The sequence below is a fragment of the Mastomys coucha genome, unplaced genomic scaffold (assembly GCF_008632895.1).
Source record: "Mastomys coucha isolate ucsf_1 unplaced genomic scaffold, UCSF_Mcou_1 pScaffold22, whole genome shotgun sequence".
Taxonomy (NCBI): Eukaryota; Metazoa; Chordata; class Mammalia; order Rodentia; family Muridae; genus Mastomys; species Mastomys coucha.
The window spans coordinates 140273381-140292645 of record NW_022196905.1 but is presented as its reverse complement, the minus strand read 5'-3'; the positions used below and the strand labels follow the sequence as shown (position 1 = coordinate 140292645).

At 40.4% G+C, this 19265-nt stretch overlaps 1 protein-coding gene across 2 annotated transcripts in view; it reads left to right on the top strand.

Annotated features, from left to right (window-relative positions):
- Window positions 1-222: 222 nt before the first annotated feature.
- The window catches only part of LOC116071005 (cytochrome P450 3A25), a 64623-nt gene continuing 45580 nt past the window's right edge, over window positions 223-19265 (top strand). Inside the window, exons 1-4 of one of the 2 annotated variants that reach the window (XM_031342380.1) lie at window positions 223-371; window positions 5937-6030; window positions 15197-15249; window positions 17102-17201. In XM_031342380.1, coding sequence (XP_031198240.1) covers window positions 301-371; window positions 5937-6030; window positions 15197-15249; window positions 17102-17201 — 318 coding nt within the window. In that variant the 5' untranslated portion in view covers window positions 223-300. The remainder of the gene's footprint in view (window positions 372-5936; window positions 6031-15196; window positions 15250-17101; window positions 17202-19265) is intronic. The other variant, XM_031342381.1, reaches the window with a different exon arrangement.

The following is a 19265-nucleotide window of genomic DNA, read 5'->3' as shown; positions in this document are numbered from 1 at the left end:
TTATTTGAGCTCCTGAAAGAATAAATACACATAGAATATAAGCTCAAAGGTCAGAGCATGGAAATGCATGACATTTCTTGGCACTTTGACAAATGCCAGGTGGAGAGGCCACACCAGAACTACAAGTTCGGGCAGTGTGCAAGTGACCCTTGTACTGGCTGTATCCCTGTCACCTCTTCCTTTACCAGCAAATAAATAGACTGGCTTCACTATGTGTCAGCTAGGCACAGCAGAGGAGCCCTGTAAGACTCTCAGCTGGGAGGGAAACTTGGAGGCCTGAACTGCTGAAGGAATGCTAAGATGGAGCTTATCCCCAACCTTTCGATAGAAACCTGGGTGCTACTGGCTACTAGCCTGATGGTCTTCTACATGTAAGTAACTGTCCAGGCTCCTCCCCTATCTGTAACTGGAAATTCACTCCTCCTTTCTTTTCCTGTTGAAACATCCAAAGAGTTAATGGGGGCAGGGGGAGTTGAAATAAACATCAGGAAGTACCTACCAATATCATTGGCTAGCCTATGAGCTCCTTCCCAGACTCAAACCTTATTGGTTTTGACAAGACTTGGCAATATAGTAATGCAGGTGGCTCTCAGTCTACACCTTGACTAACCAACAATTATGCGTCATTATAAACAATTGATTAGTATGCTGCTTAGTTTCTATCATTTTGACAGAAAAAAAAACATAAAATAACCTATGGAGAGAGTTTTGATTGAGAAATTGTCAAAGTCAAGTTGACCTATAGGCAGCCCTGTGGAGGATTGTCTTGATTGTTAATGGATGGAGGAAGACCCAGATCATTGTGGGCAGCAGTATTTCCTATGCAACTATAAGACACAAACACACACACACACACACACACACACACACACACACACACACACACATGCACACACACACACATGCACACACACACACATGCACACACACACACAGAGCTAGACGAAAACAAACAAGACATAGATCTGTCTGTTCTCTCTGTGTTCTTCACTGAGACTGGCTACTTAAGTTTCTACCTTGACTTCCCAGATACAATGGACGGTTACATGGAGTTGTCAGGAAAATAAAAATTTACCTCTCTAAGTTGCTTCTTGTGGGCCATTTTAGCACAGCAGCAGAGATAAGACTAGCACATTTGTAACCATGTCCTTTTCAAGCTTTGAGAATACTTTGAACAACCTGGTTGCTTAGATTTTCCCCCCTTTTCCCCTTGTCTCTTGTCAGCATAAGCGATGGGTGTGTGACTGCTTCCCTGTGGATGTGAATTGCTCCCCTTTGTCACATCTTTCTAATCCAATTTACATAAACTCCCACATGATATCTATTCTTTTTTCCACTGCTGTGATAAACACCATGACGAAAAACAACTTGAGGAGGAGAGGGTTTTATTTCACCTTACAGCTTACAGTCCATCATGAAGAGAGGGCAGGGCAGAGACTCAGGGCAGGAACCACAGCATAAGGCTTGGGGGAACACTGTCTTGCTCCCTATGGCTCACTGGGCTAGCTTTCTTATACCACCCAGAATCACCTGCCTAGGTGTAAAGCTGCCTATAGTGGACTGGGCCCTCCTGCATCAATCATCAATCAAGAAAATACTCCACAGACTTGCCCACAGGCCAATCTGATAAAGATATATTCTCAGTATGGTTACTTCTTTCCAGATGACTCTAGTTTGTATCAAGTTTATTTAAAAAAAACTAATAAACACAATACCTCAGGAGAAAGGTTGATATCCATAATTCTCTTTTCTTTGACCATTATCCAGAACACTATTATTTTCTAAAATCATGTTTGCACCTCACAATATTGAAACCACTTAATATTAAATGTTTTTGTTATTTTCTTTGATTTATTCATTTATTTATTTTAGCAAAATGCAGTGTGGTGGTTTGAATATGCTTGGCTCAGGCATGGCACTATTAGAAGGTTGCTTCTTTTTAGCACAGCAACATTAGCAACCATGGCCTTTCCAAGCTTTGAGAATCTTGAGAACAGCCTAGGCTTTGTTGGAGGAAGTATGTCATTATGAGTGTGGGATTTAATACCCTCATCCTATCTCCCTGGATGCCAGTCTCCTCCTAACGGCCCTCAGATAAAGATGTAGAATTCTCAGCTCCTTCTGCACCAAGGCTGCCTGGATGCTGCCATGTTCCTGCCTTAATGATAATGGATTGAACTCAGAATCTGTAAGCCAGCCCCAATTAAATGTTGTCCTAATAAGAATTGCCTTGGTCATGGTGTCCCAGAATGTTTCAAAGCAGTGAAACCCTAAGACAAGCAGTGAACACAATCTCGTGGGAGGAATCCCAGTTACTAGTCAGGCCTTGTTGAGGTGTTCCTTGGTGATCCTTTAGTGTATGGCCCTGCATGAAAATTCTTGGCTATATTTGATAATGTTTATGAGTTTCACTTGATTTATAGCAAATGTTTAGAAACTGCATTGACTTAAAACTTCACCATTAACAAAGAGAGAATGGACTAGAGAGATGACTCAGCAGTTAAAGACATTTTTTCATAGAAAACAGGGTTTGATTTCCATTTTCTACATGGTGGCTATAACCATCTATAACTGCAGTTCCAAGAGCACCAGGACTCTCTTCTACCCTCTGTAGCTACTGAATATATGTAGTACACAGACATACATACAGGCAAAACACTCATACATGTAAAAAATCTAATTTTTTAAAAAAATGAGAAGGTAGAGGTATTAATTTGCATGTCCTGAACTTGTATAGTTTCATATTTTATGCCATATACTGAATCTGTTATCAATAGGAAGTTCTTGACCTTCTGAAGTTCCTTTGTCTTGAAATTCAAAGGATTCTTGGGTCAGATCAAACCTTTATACAAAATAAGTGTTTCTGCTATAATTTCTAAGTTTGCTGTGATCAGACTTCCCTTGTGTGAAAGCTTACAGGAGTCTGCAGAATCACATCTATTAGTCTACTTTTTCTCCTGCATCTGCTATGTGTCAGTCACGCTGGAGTCAGGAGGTAGCATCACGAGAAGTCAGCATGTGTTACATCATCAGTGATAGCAGCTTTGCCCCATGGAGCACCTGACTTAGTAGAACTTTGTGTACACTGAACTGACGTACACAGACAAAAATCTTCCTCATTTATTTCTAACTGTCTTAGTTGGGGTTTCTATTGCAGTGAAGGGACATGGCAACTTTTAATAAAGAAAACATTTAACGGTGGCTGGTTTACACTTTCAGAGGTTTAGTCCATTACCATCATGGTTTTGGAGAAGTAGTTGAGAGTTCTACATCTGGATCAAAAGGCATAAGGAAGAGAGTGATACTGGGCCTGACTTGAATATCTGAAATTTCAAAGCCCATTCACTCTCACTAACATACTTCTTTCAACAAGGGCCCACCTCTTAATAGTGCATTCCCTGTGGGCCTATAGGGTCCATTTTCAATCAATCCACTACATTCCACTTCCTGGATCCAGTAGGTGTGTAGCCATATCACAGTCCAACTTTAAAATTTCCCATAGTTTATCACAATATCAGCACTGTTTAAAAGTCCTAAGTTTAAAGTCTCTTCTGAGACTCATACAATCTCTTAACTAAAATTCTCTGTAAAACCAAAATGGAAAAGCAGATTATATATGTCCAAAATATAATGGCACAGAATATACTTTACCATTCCAAAAGGGAGGGAAAGGAACATAATGAAATATTACTGGACCAAAACAAGACCAAAAACAACTGGGAAAGCTCTAAACTCTGCATCTCAATGTCTGATGTCAAGATTCTCTACATCTCCAACTTCTTTCAGCTTAGTTGACTGCAACACATTTCTCTCTCTCAGGCTGACTCCACTCCATTTTAGCAGCTTTTATAGGCAGATGTTCCACAACTATGGCATCTCCAACATCCTAGGGCCTCCCAGGTAATCCAGGCTTTTCCTTCACATCTCCGTGCAATGACCTCTCTCGGCCTACAAACAGGAATACCCCTGAAAGATGCCTGACTTCAGCAGCTTCCCTTTGTCATGGAGGAAAATTCCATAACTTCTTTCTTCTATCCTTGACTCTAAAGCCAGAACTATGTGGCTGAAGCTGCCAAGTTCTGCTGCTTGCTGGAGTTGGAACATCCCTTCTTTCTTATCATATTACATCTTCACCAGCTTTCTGTGCTCTGTGGTTTCCTTCACTGCCTAAGCTTGGCTGTCCTGGAGCTTTCTATATAGACCAAGCAGGCTTCACACTCAGAGATCCACCTGCCTCTGCCTCCTGAGTTTGGTAATTAGAGATGCTTTCTTTAATTCCTTCTCACAAGTTGGAAGCTTGACTGGGTGAGGTCTTGGACTGAAGTCACTACTCCCTTTATTCCACTTAGCATCAGAGGCTTCATTAATATGTTTATACTTGCTTGAGCCCTTTTTTCCTCAAACTGTAAATTTGTATTCTCCCTTGCTCACTCTGCTCCTTTTCATAAATCTGCACAAGTGTGGCCACAAACAACCAGACAACTGTCAATACTATGATGTCTGGAATGTCCTCTGCTAATGCTGTTAATGCATATCTTGAATTAGCCTTGGGCAGAGTTTTTCTTGATAAGGGCAGCATGCAGCCACATTCTTTGCCAAACTATTACAAAAACAGCCTCTAGGCCACACACTAATATTCTTCTCCTTTGAAATATATTGAGTCAGACCTTCACAATTCAAATTACCCCAGTACCACTGTCTTCCATATTCCTACTAGGATGGCTCATTAAAGCCCACTTAAAGCATTCACCTTTTTCATCCAAAGTCCTAAAGTCAACATTCAAGAGCATGGTTTGCCCTACTACAGCAATACCCCAATCTTTGGTACCAATTTCTGTCATAGTTGGGGTTTCTATTGCTGTGAAGGGATACCATGACCCTGGCAACTTCTAATAAAGAAAACATTTAATTTGTGTTGGATTATAATTTCAGAGGTTTTGGGCCATTATCTTCTTTGTGGAAAGCACAGGCAGACATGGTGCTGGAGAAGGAGCTGAGAGTTCTACATCTAGATCAACAGGTAGAAGGAAGAAAATGTGTAGCTAGGCTTGGCTTGAGCAGCTAAAAGCTCAAATCCCACCCACAATGACATACTTTTTCCAACATGTCTACACCTTAATAGTGACACTTCATATGGGCCATTTTCATTCAAATCACCACACTGACCATAATGATAAATAAAATTCTGTCCAACACTATAACTATTGGATGATCATGACTAATTGGAGGTCCAGATTGACCTATGAGAGGAATGGCCTTTAAATAGTGGTCATTAAGGGAACAAACTGAAAAGTAGCCTTCTCTATAGTTTAAGTCAACCAGATTGCAAGCCAGAGAATCTTGGGGGTCTCTAAAATTTCTCTGAAGCCAGTGTCAGTCATGAACTCAATTGTCTTTATATGGACATAAGAGCTCTGTGACTGGTTCCAGGTCTTTCTATAGAGGCAACTTTCAGAACAGTCAGAACATTTAACAAATTTTTGGCTTAGAGAAAAGAGTCTCTGATCAATCTGGAAGAACAATACCATAGGGTCTCCATAGCCTTGTGACATTAAGTACATTCAGTTATGCAAAAAAACCTACCCCCTTTTATCTAATGAGAGTCATTGCTTCAGGAAGTTTTCTTAGTGGACAAGAGCAAATGGAACACCCCGGGAAGACTTGAACCTGAATCTCTGAGACTCTAAAATCCAAATTTGGGGCTTTTCATCAATGATGTTCTTATGTTCTGGAAGTACAGTGGCATCTACCATCTCTATCCCATCATTTTAATGGGAAGGAAATTTGAGAGGAGAGTACTTGAGATTGTAGCTGTTTGGGTTTTTATTGTTATTTGTCATTTAGATGTTACTTTTGGGGTTTGATTCTCACAGTTTCTGAGCCATGACTGATACATGTCCATTTGTATAAACTTGGATATCTCTGTTACTTTACAGATATGGGACCTATTCTCATGGCCTGTTTAAGAAACTAGGAATTCCTGGACCAAAACCTCTGCCTTTATTTGGTACAATTTTCAACTACTCTGATGTGAGTAGCATTTAAGCTCTTTCATTTATATTTTTATTTATTGATTTTTTTTGAGACTGAGTTTTCTGTGGCTGTCCTGGAACTCACTCTGAAGACCAGGATACCCTGGAACTCAGAGATCTATCTGCTTCTGCCTACCAAGTGCTGGGATAAAAGGCATGTGCTATCACTACCTGACTGTTCTTTCATTTCTTATAGCTGCAATTTCTTTTAAAATTTAGATTTATCTGTTTTTTTTTTTTAGAACTATGAGTATTGGTGTTCACTTATGTCTATGCACCACACATGAGCCTGATGCTTGTAAAGGTCAGAAGATGATGTCAGATCCCTGAAACTAGACTTACAGATAATTGTAGATTGCCATGTTGGGGTTGAGAACTGGACTTGTTTCCTCAGCTAGTGAAGACACTGCTCTTAATTGCATGACAGTCTCTCCAGCCTTAAAGTTTCAAGTGGGACTTTTGTGTGTGTGACACCATCTCACTATATAGCCATCTTGACTTAGAACTGTATATTTAGGTCAGGCTGACTTTAAACTCTTAAAAGATCCACATCCCTCTACCTCCCGAGTGCTGGTATTGAAAGCATGTGCCACCTAAGGCCCTGGCTTGGTGGCCTATGCCTTTAATTCCAGTACTCTGGAGGCAAAGGTAGGCTGATCACTGTGAGTTAGAAGCCATCCTGGTCTACAGAATGAGTCCAGAACAGCAAAGGATTCACAGAGAAACAAAAACAGAAACAACAACAAAAGAATCAGGAGGAAGTTCTATGGTGTCAGAAGTCAGAAACAGTGTGTCCAACCAGGAGAGTGCTCAGACTTTCATTTAAGATTTGCTGACATCCATTTGGAGCTTTCCTTAGAAATCCTTGGTCACAGATGAATTAGCTCCTGGTGCTCAGGGCAGAAGTCTGGGGTTTTGCTCTAGAGATGCCTCCATGAAGCCACAAGTATCCTTAACCAGTACTCATGAAAAACAATGCTTGGTCATAGTAACACAGCACCAGCTTTTGTGCACTAAACTAGAATGTTCTTCTACACCAGACTCAGGAGCAGTATTTATTTTCTTCCTGATGGCCAGCCCTGCAGAATTTGTGTATCAGGTTGCCTGAGTGTTGACCTTTAGGGAATTCACACTTACCAGGAACCTCTCAGGAACTCCTATGTCCCCCGCAGTTACTTCAATGGCTCTAACCCACCTTTCATTACCTAGGACATCTTTGGGTGTTAGACAGAATACCTAATGGTGTTCTGAGTTGATTCTCTCTTTCTGTATTGGCACCCTGAGGGTCAGACTGATATAGAATGGTGCTTGTCTTTCACACTTAGAAACCACAGCAAATTTTGCTTTTCTAAGCAAAGGTAGACTCACTTTGTGGAATCATCATAGTAAGGATAACTTGGCAATAATTATGAAAAGTTTGGTACCATGTGAAATGAATGGCTGATTTTTTTGGTAGCTAATGTAGTAGAAGCAAATCAGTCTTATCCCCAACTAGCTTACAAATAAATGAGACTCGCTTCCAGTCTCTTTGGGCTGGTATCCTGAGTGGACCTTGGACACAAGCTCTGCAGCCAGTCCCACAATACCCAGAGGAAGTTCCAATTCCAGGCACTCTGCCACTCTCAGGATCAGAGGTGAGGAGGACCCAACATCTGTCCCAACACCGTGATTAACTGGGACTGGCAGGACCAGGTACACAGGAACTCTGCCAGCAAAGTGGCTTGGGTTCCTTCTGGCCTCTCTGGGTTGGTGTTCTGAGCAGACCTTGGGCCCAAGCTCCAAAGCCAGTCCCACAACACCCAGAGGAAGCTGCTACACTCCCAGGTGCTCTAACAAGCCCAGGGTCACAGAATTTCAAAACCACAGGATCACAGATACAGCTTGACTCTAAGGAGTTCTGACACAACCAGGATCACAGGAAGGAAAGGCTCCAGTCAGATTTAGCAAAGGCAGGTAGCACTAGAGATAACAAGATGGCAGAGGGCAAGCATAAGAAAATAAACAACTCAAACCAAGGTTACTTGGCATCATCAGAACCCAATTCGCCCACCATAGCAAGTCCTGGACACACCATCACACTGGAAAAGCAAGATTCAGATATAAAGTCACTTCTCATGGTGATGGTACAGGACTTTAAGAAAGACATAAATAGCACCCTCAAAGAAATACAGGAGAACACAGGTAAACAGTTAGAAGCCCTTCAAGAGGAAACACAAAAATCCCTTAAAGAACTGCAGGAAAACACACACAATCAAACAGGTGAAGGAAATGAACAAAACCATCCAGAATTGAAAAATGGAAATAGAAACAATGCAGAAAGCAGAAAGAGAGACAACCCTGGAGATATAAAATGCAAACATCACCAACAGAATACAAGAGATAGAAGAGAGAATCTCAGGGGCAGAAAACACCATAGAAAACATTGACACAACAGTCAAAGGAAATGAAAAAAGCAAAAAGCTCCTAACCCAAAACATCCAAGAAATCCAGGATGCAATGAGAAGACTAAACCTAAGGATGATAGGTATAGAAGGCTACCAAGGTAATGGGCCAGTAAATATCTTCAACAATATTATGGAAGAAAACTTCCCTAGCCTAAAGATAGGGATGCCCATAGACATACAAGAAGCCTATAGAACTCCAAATAGACTGGACCAGAAAAGAAATTCCTCCTGTCACATAATAATCAAAACATCAAATTCACTAAACAAAGAAAGAATTTTAAAAGCATTAAGGGAAAAAGATCAAGTAACATATAAAGGCAGGTCTATCAGAATTATGCCAGACCTCTCATCAGAGACTATGAAAGCTAGAAGATCCTGGGAAGATGTCATACAGACCCTACAAGAACACAAATGCCATCCCAGGCTACTATACCCAGCAAAACTCTCAATTACCATAGAAAGAGAAAACTAGATAATTGCATGACAAAACAAAATTTACACAATCTTTCAACAAATCCAGCCCTACAAAGGATAATAGATGGAAAACATCAACATAAGGAGCAAAACTACACCCTAGATGAATCAAGCAAGTAATCTCTCAACAAATCCACACAAATCTAATTCTATCTCTCACAACAAAAACAACAGGAAGTGACAATTACCTTTTCTTAATATCTTAATATGAAATTTAATATTACCAACATATCCTAACTGATTGAGATCCAATAATATGAGGAATTAGAAATTTGTTGATTGTCATCCAATGATCTCTCTAATTCGGTAATTGGAGAAATAGGTTCAATATTGTACAATCTTTAATTTCAGCTTGTTTGTGACAGTGTCTTGCTGTGTACAACATACGGGCCTTGAAATCTTGCTTCTCCTATCTCAGCCTCTCTATTAGTAGTATTGTTAATTTCATGTCTTTATACTATACTATGGTTTTCAGAACAGCTTATATATTTCAAAAGTGTCTATATACCATAGGGAGACATAGACAATTAACTTGGGAGGTGACTTGTAGGAAAGAGAAAAACAAAGAGTGATACTGAATGCTTTGCTTGACATTTGTAGCTCTTGTATCAAGTTTGAAGAAGAGGACTTTATAAGTTACTCTTTCTCTGAGATAAATGCTTTCCAAATTATCACAGCTAATAAACCAGATTCTTACCCACACCTAATGTCTGTGCCATCCTCCAAGCAGAACCACTGTTCATTGAAACAGTTGGTGAATGACTTTATGGGTAGAACATCTTAATACATACACCATTTCTTAAATGAATGTAACATGTTCTCTATGGGCTGAGAATAAAATCACTCACTCAAGTCAAATAATTTTGACCATAGCATGAAGTCTATATCCAAAAATTGTGCCTAAAATTCATTCCTCGGGGCAGCAGAAATGTCAACGCTCAGCTTAGCTACAATCAGGTAAAATCCTTTGGTGATGTGAGGGTCATTGAAGTACAGCCTTATTACAATGAAATCCAATGTCTAAAAATTGTTCTTATTTTGGGCTTGTACCACAATAAGAGCCAAGATTTTAAACTCTACTAAATACAAAACAAACAAACAAACAAACAAAAGGACTTTATATATTTATGTTCATTTAAGAAAATACTAGTAGTGATGTATTATTTTAAAATATACAGTTAATATGTTTGGAGTTATTTAAAATTTATATTGAGAAAAACGTATGTATTTTCAGTATTGCTATAGACAAACATCTACATAAGACTGTTAAATTGATTGTTGTTTTATATCAAACAACTTTTATAATACTCATTTTTATTGTTATAATATTTTATAATTTTAAGGAATATGATAAAAAAGATATTGTAGGTATTGAAGGGGGTCTCTTGGAGGAGTTCGGGAACAAAGGGGAAATAAGAATGTGATTTAATTCTATTTACTTAAAATATGTTTTTAAATGCTAACAAATTCAGATAAATTGAAATCATTTAACTTTTCTCATCATAATGCAATAAAAGTTAAAAACAAAAATGAAAAAAACCAAATAAACGAAACTCAGACTATGATTATTTTATTAGACTTTGACAGTTACATGGGGTCACCCCTAATCTACTCTTCTAACTTCAGGCATGTTTACCTCTCCGGTGGTTTATCCCAGGTACTTGCTGTTTCTTTTTTCCATCCTCCATCTCTCCTCATGGTGGCTTCCTCTCTCCCTTTTTCTTCCTCTTTCTCCCCCTGGTCTCTACTCCTCCAACCTATCACCTATGTTAAATTGTGTATCTTTTTTACATAAGCCATTATTTTAATTCTTCCTTTGAAATCTTCATGTTGTAATTCCTGAATGCACAATGAATCCTTGGGAAGTTAAAATGCTCCTTCCAAGGTCATTCCTACTGTCCCTGAGGGCAAAGAACCATAAACTCCAGTAGTTATTTTATAACATTGAATTTCTGGGGATAGAGTAAGATGCTTATCTATGACCAAGTCTACAGCAGCACTTCCCAGACCAGGCATTAGATCTGCAATGCTTAGTTCACGCTTTTGTGCCTGCTTATTTCCTGGCTGACAAGAGGCAAATGAAATTTTGCTGTGGGGCTTTGAGCTAGGCTCCACCATTACATTTCCCGATGGTAAGAAATTACCTTGGATATCTCTCTTGGACACTCATTCATCCAGTGGCAACACTTGACACAGTGCCTGCACACCCCTGGAAGATTAGATTTCCTTTCTGACTTATACTTAGGAAAAATATTGCCTTTAGAAATGGTTTGTTCAAATTTTTGTTTCAAATTTCCATATTTCCCACAATTAAAGCACCAGGTGTTTCCATATCAGAGACTTCTAGCTACAGCTTGACCTACTATATTAACATGGTGTATGTTTGAAATGATATTATGTTTTCTTTATCCATTCATCTCTGGGTGATGCCTGTGCCTTAAGTGGTCTTATGAATTTTTAACATTCTGTACTCACAGTTTCAAATGCTAGAGTCTCTATCAACATCTGTTTTGCTTCAGGATGAGATATAGTTTTATTTACTGCTGAGACCATGTGGGATAGTGTGGGGCAGTGTGGGGCAGTGGTCTGTTCAGGTAAGTTAGGCTCAATCGAGTATTTGGCCTGGAGCCCTGGAAGTCTCCGTGGGCAGTTTTCTGCTTACAGGGGGTGGAAGGAGCTCAGCCATAACTCCTGAGTATTTGGCTCCTGCTTCAGTCACAACCCCTCAAAGCTGCTCCTGCAGGAGATGTGTGCTCTATCAGGCAGACAATGCCCCAAGCTCCCAGCATTGTAGCTGGACCCTATCCCCAGTCATCTGACCACATCCAGACATGCCACACCCCATACAATAGAAGAGGCAGTTGCCCCTTGCTCTGTTGCTCTTTGTCTCTTCTCTCTCTTGCTTCTTCTTCTCTTCCTCTCTTCCTCTTTCTTACTCTTGCTCTTTGACTCCTCTCTTGCTCTTGCTCTTGCCTTCTTCCCTCTCTTGCTTTCTTCCTTTCTTTTCTCTCTCTTTCTTTTCTCTTCTCCTTCCTCTCCTTCCCCTCCTTTCTCTCTACTTGGCCAGCCTATTTTCTCTTTCCTACAATAAAATATTTATACATCGCTTCCTTTTTAACTAATATATGCCCTGCCCCAAGGTCTAAGCACTAGGGAGAGAGAGAGACATCCCGACCATCAGCAGCAAGCCTCTATTGGTACAGCAAGATCAATCTTTGTAAAAAAAATAGGTGCAGGCTTCCAATCCTCTCTGGTCTTGGGCAATAATTCTATTTTAAATAGCCTAATTGTTTCACATAGGGAATAATGTATCTATAAGACATCATGGCTTCTTTAAAATGGCATAGGTCTACAGGCACCATCCTACTTCATCATAACCTTGTGGATCATCTCTATTATCAGGCATATGCTGTATAATGACTAGGTATGCTGCTGGTAATTTGATGGCCCAGGACTGCCTGTCCTCAACAGGTGCTGTGTGTTTAACCCTGTCTCCTGAAAAAGGCTGCCTGTTCTTATCATCCTCCTACTTTTCCATTTCTTTGACTTGACTCTCCTTGGGCACAATTCCTTCTCCACTTTCTTCCTGGAGTAAACTTCCTCCCCCTGGTTCAGTCACTGGGAATAAACCTACTTGTCCTCCCTTTTCTTGTATTTAACATTTTTTCTTCCATTATTTTTGATTCTCAGCTTCTCTAATTCTACCCACATTTTACCTCTTGCTCAGCTACTCTTTTATAAACAAAAATATCCCTAAAGCAGGAAAAGAAGAAAAGTTACTATTTAAAACCATGTGAGGCTTCTCTTAAAAACAGTCTCAGCAAACACCCTGTCAGTTTTTTGAAACAAAGTATTTTTTCCTCCTTTTCCTGTTTTTTGCTCTATCTTTACTTGACATTAAGTCTCTTATTCAGCCTAACCACACTAGTGGCCACATGTCCTCTAATTTTTGTTTTGTTTTGCTTACAAATAGCTCCTTAAGGATATTACCAACTTATAGGTTTTGATTTTTATTTAATCTTTATATTCTCTACCTTGTTTGTGGGTTCTTTGTGAGCTTTTCTCCTGTCTCCTAATAATATCTTCTCCAGCTTAGTTCAGCTTATCCTGGATCATCTGTCACCAACTGTCTTTTTTTCTCTCTCTCTCTGTTCTCTGACCCTATTTTTTTTGTCTCCTGGAACCTTCTCTCTCCTACCCCTGAATCCCACTCCCACCTCTCAGCCTCTGCTGCATTTTTATTTCATCTGATGCTCCCAGAATTCTAAGAGGCAAATAACACCAAAGGGAATGTGTCCTTTAAATGACCACACACACACACACACACACACACACACACACACACACACACACAATCACGGTACAAAACTCCTCCAAGACCTAGAACACTCTTTCTGTAGTGAAACTTATTTTCTTACAGAATCTCAGATAGCCCAGGATTGCCTTGGAACTCGTTATGTACGAAAGGATGACTTGAATTTTTGACCCTCCTGTCTCCACATCCCAAGTGTTGGGATTATGGGTGGGAGCCACCATCCCTGTTTTATGTCATGCAGGAGATGCAACCCAGAGGTTTGTGGTGCTTGTCAGGTACTGTGCCCTTGCGCATCATAGCTGTAACTTGGCAGTAGGAAGTCTCTCATTTCCTATCTTTAATATTTAAAACTCAGACCTAGTATTTCCTTAGCTCTGTCCTGCTGTAGAAAGAGCAGTGTATGTTCTTTGGTTTGTGATTCAGACTCTGAGCATGCCAAGGGTCCAGCTTAGTCAACTCTGCTCATCTTCCACTTTTGCATTTTCCCACAGGGACATTTAAACAGTCTGCATTCTCTCACAGTCTCATGTTCCCAATTGCTTCTTTTACACTTCTTTCTAGGGTTAGAATTTTTGTTTATTTGTTTCCTTGTTTTAGTTGTAGGCAGTAGATCTCACTATGCAGATCTCATCATGCCAACCATGAAATATGTGATCCTCCTAACTCCACTTCTAGAGCAGTAGGATTTATAGGCATGTATCACTAAGACTGGTTTCACTGTCTCACCTTATTTTTAAATGTGTATATGTGTTTTGTCTGCATGAATGTCTGTGTACCATGTACATGCATTACCCGAAGAGCCCAGAAGTGGGTGTCAGATCCCTAGATATTGGATTTACAGGTGATTATGTGCTGTCATATAGGTGCTGGTAGTCAAGTCAATCCTCTGCTTTTAACCACTAAACCATTTCTTCAGTCCCCTCTTAAACATTCATATTTGTAAGAACGGGGGGCAGGGGTTGATCCAGGAAATAAAAGCTTATGTGTTACACCAGGAAGCTCACATATGCTCCTTCCCATCGGATTCACCTGCCCAAGGAGGGAATAGTTCAGAGTTTTCTAGGGTCTCTGAAACAACATAATAAGAAAATCACCTGAAGTACACAGTTTCTTGGTACCTGTATATAAGGACAGATCCTTCAACAGGTACAAAACTGAGGAAGTGCAAGAACAGCTTGAACTTTTTATTCCAGATAATCCCAATAGTCTCTCTGCCCCATATCTTTACATATCTCTAATACAAACTTGCCTCTGCTCCACCTAACAGCTATATCAGACAGATATTGACACCCACAGCCAAACAGTGGATGGAGCTTGGGGACTCTTATGGAAGAATAGGAGGAAGGATTGGGGGCCCTGAAGGGGATAGGAACTCCATAGAAAGACCAACAGAGTCAACCAACCTGGACCCTTGGGGCTCTCAGAGTCTGAACCACCAAACAAAGAACATACACAGGCTGGACCTAGCCCTCCCTGCTCATATGTAGCTGATGTGCAACTTGGTCTTTATGTGGATCACAAACAACTGGAACAGGAGGGTTATCCCAAAAGTTGCCTATAAGTGGGATATATTCTTCTAGCTGAGCTGCCTTATCTGACTTCAGTGGGAGAGGAAGCACCTAGCCTCATAGAGACCTGAGGGGCCAAGGTAGGGAGATACCCAGGAGATCCGCCACCCACCCTCCCACTTAGTGGTGAGGGAGAGAGTGATGGGAGAAGGATGGTGGGAAGAAGTGAGTGGGAGGGGTCAATAAGTGGGATGTAAAGTAAGTTAAAATTTTTAAAAATGAAAATAAAATAAAGAACTAGCCAGTGCTTGCCAGTGAGATGGGGAGCCCAGTTTTGTGAGCCTTTAGTCATTTGTGTCCTAGCTAAGAAGTAGTCAGTATGTAACAGAACAATAACAAGTTTCATTTTATTTGTCTTCCCAGGGCATGTGGAAATTTGACAACGATTGTTATAAAAAGTATGGAAAAATATGGGGGTAAGTCTTCTGTAATCTTTCATTCCACATATTTATTAGGACAACACACACCCCTGCATGAAGACAGTGTGATCACACTGTTATTGAGGTAAAGCCTTTTGATGTGGTACATGTCACAGGCATCAAGTTGAACAGTGTGAATTCACTTGCTAGTGTTTCCTACCATGGCACTCTCTGGGATTTGGTAGCTGAAAAACCCAAGACTTACCACTGCTCCCTTCTAATATATTAAGGCTATGTTCAGAATCTCTAAGCACATGTTCAGAAACATGGGCAATCTTTACAATTCAGTGCATGCAGTCATAGCTGATGTCAGTTCAAATATGTGAGACTGCACTGCTGTATCCAGAAAACAGTTTTTCTGGAGTCATCTGCTGCCTCTGGCTCTTATAGTCCTTCCACCCCATCTTCCAGGATGATCCGGGAGCATTGGAAGGGGGAGGTGTGCTGGATAGTTTTATGTTAACTTGACACAGCTGAAGTCATCGGAGAGGAGGGGACCTCAATTGAAAAAAATGCCTCCATAAGATCAGGTGCAGCCAAGCCTGCAGGATAGTTTCTTTTCTTTTCTTCCTTCCTTCCTTCCTTCCTTTCTTTCTTTCTTTCTTTCTTTTTGCTCTTTTCTTTTTTTATTAGATATTTTCTTTATTTACATGTCATACTATATCACCTTTACCAGTTTCCCCTCCAAAAAAACCCCCAAAAACAAACAAACAAACAAAAAAACAAAAAACAACAACAAGAATAAGCTGTTGTACTCCCTCTCCCCCTGGTCACCACCCCACCCTCTCCTGCTTACTGGCCCTGGGGCATAGAACCTTTGCAGGGCCAAGGGCATCTCCTCCCACTGATGACCGACTTAATCATCTTCTACTATACATATTCTTCCGGGGCAATTAGTCCCACCATGTGTACTCTGATTGGTGGTTTAGTCCCTGGGAGCTCCGAGGGACTAAACTAGTTAATTCATATTGTTGTTCATCCTAAGGGACTGCAAACCCTTTCGCTCCTTGGGTCCTTTCTCTAGCTCCTTCATTGGGGACCCTGTACGCAGTTCAATGGATTGCTGTGAGCCTCTACTTTCTGTATTAGTCAGGTACTGTCAGAGCCTTTCAGGAGACAGCTATATCAGGCTGGATTGTCCATCCTTTAGTCTCTGCTCCATAGTCTCTGCAACTCCTTCCACAGGTATTTTGTTCCCCCTTTTAAGAAGGAATGAAGTGTCCAAATTTTGATTTTCCTTCTTCTTGAGTTTCTTGTGCTTTGTGGATTGTACTTTGTGTATTCCAATCGTCTGGGCTAATATCCACTTAGAGAGTGCATACCAAGTGGGTTCTTTTGTGATTGGGTTACCTCACTCAGGATGATATTCTCCAGATCCATCCATTTCCCTAAGAATTTCATAAATTTATTGTTTTTAATAGCTGAGTAGTACTCCATTGTGTAGATGTACCACAATTTCTTTATCCATTTTTCTGTTGAGGGACATTTGGATTGTTTCTAGCTTCTAGCTATTATAAATAAGGCTGCTATGAACATGGTGGAGCATATATCCTTATTACATGTTGGAGCATTTTCTGGGTATATGCCCAGGAGTGGTATAGCTCAGTCCTCTGGTAGTACTATGTCCAATTTTCAGAGGAGCCACCAAACTGATTTCTAGAGTGGTTGTACCAGCTTGCAATTCCACCAGCAATGAAGGAGTGTTCCACTTTCTCCACAACTTCTCCAGCATCTGAAGGTACCTGAATTTTTTATTCTAGCCATTCTGACTGGTGTGAGATGGAATCTCAGGGTTTTTTTGATTTGCATTGGCTTCTGAAGTTCAGTCCATTCTGTTTTCCCACCTTAGGTTTTTTGAGGGCCCACAGCCTATTTTGGCTATCATGGATCCAGAGATCATCAAAATTGTGCTGGTGAAAGAATGTTACTCAGTCTTCACAAACCGTCGGGTAGGCATCCCGTTTTTATAAATCTAAATCTTTACTATTGTTGTACTGTTCCAATGCTGTGAAGAGACACCATGACCACCTCAGGGCTGGCTTATAGTTTCAGAGGTTTAGTCCATTATCATCATGGGGGAAAGCATTGTGACATGAAGGCAAACATGGTGCTGAAGAGGTAGCTGAGGGTTCTACATCAAGTTCAGCAGACAGAAGGAAGAGAGAAACACTGGACCTGGCTTGGGCTTCACCCCCAGTGACACACTTCCTCTAACAAGGACACACTTCCTAATCCCTGTCAAGTAGTACCACCCCGTAATGTCCATGCATTCAAATATATGAGCCTGTGTGGGCCATTTCCATTTTAACTACTAAAACAATCTATTAAATTTAAAATTTCAAGATAATTATATAATAATGGTAAAGTGCCACCACCATTCTCAGGAAAGTTCTTGGTGCTCTTCATGGATATATATGTATATGCATATGTATATGCATATGCATATGCACATGTGTATGATGTTTTATATAGTATAATATATATGTTTTGTATAGTATAATATAAATATGTAGTTCTACTTTTTCTACTTTCATTTCTGTTGCACTAAAAAAAAAACCCTCCAGGAGCTAGAGAGATGGCTCAGAAGTTAAGAAAACTGACTGCTCTTCCAGATGTCCTCAGTTCAAAATCTAGCAACCACATGGTGGTTCATAACCATTTGTAATGGGGTCTAATGCCCTCTTCTGGTGTATCTGAAGACAGCTACAGTGTATTCATATTCACAAAATAAATAAAGGTTCTAAAAAGGAAATAAGGAAGGAAGGAAGGAAGGAGAGAAGGAAGGAAGGAAAAAAGGAAAGAAAGAAGGAAGAAAACTCTGACCAAAAGCAACTTAACAGAGGAAAGTGTTCAAAGACACTTCCAAGTCATACTCTGTTACTGAATGAAGACAAGACAGGAGCTCTAGCAGGAGCTTGAAACAAAAAAAATCATGAAGAAAAGCTGCCTACTGGCTTGCTCAGACTCATGCTTAGTTGAATTCCTTATAAAGCACAGGACTTAGGGATAGTGCTGCCGTAAGTAAACTGGGATTTCCTGCATCAGTTAGTAACCAAGACAATCCCTGCAGACATGCCCATAGGCCAATCTGATATAGACAATTCCTTATTCAAGACTCTCTCTTAGATGACTAACTCCAGGATGTATCAAGTTGACAAAGTTAACTAGGGCACAGCTGATATACAAAAGAGGTTGACATTGATACTGTTCACAGCTTATTAACATTTCTCTGATTTGTGTATGTGTATGTGAAGCTCTCTGCTGATTGTCACATTTTCTAAATCTAAATGTGACATCCATGCAGTCAAGGCACAGGATTGTCCCTTCTTCTTTTTTTCTTTTTTTCTTTTTCTTTTTTTTTAAAGAAAACATATATTTATTAAATGTCAGTGTATCACACAGATGCCACATAGATCCAAGCTGCCATCTTCCTAGGGTCCCATCCCCTTTTTTCCCATGTAGAAACCAGAACCTGCTTCAGGATGGTACTACCTGGCTTTCAGATTGCAGTGTGTCCATTATCTACCTTAGAAGCCAACTCTTCTATGGCCTATGAGGTTGGTGATTGGGTCTCCATCCATCTCTAGCCTCATTTACTACACTCAGTCCTTCTGGCTGCCTTTCCTCTTCCCAGTTCCTGTTGTTCAAGCCTCTTCCCATCCAAATCTTGGCACTGGATGTTCCCAACCTCCAGGCCCTGCTCCCTAGGATCCACACTTCTGCTCACAATGGTAATATGCCTGATCAAATACAACTTAGGTGACCTGCTTTGAAGTGCAACTTGCCTGGTATTCTCCATCTGCTTACGTTGGGGTCACTGCTGACCTGATGGGCATGCTTTGCAACTTTTTTTTTGCCACTGAGGGTCTGATTTTCATGAAGGGTCATGACAGGGACAAATTCATCAGTATTATACAGGAAACACATGAAAGGTAAATTGAAACTCTACTAGTTAGTTCATATTGTTGTTCGTCCTAAGGGGCTGCAAACCCCTCAGCTCCATTGGTCCTTTC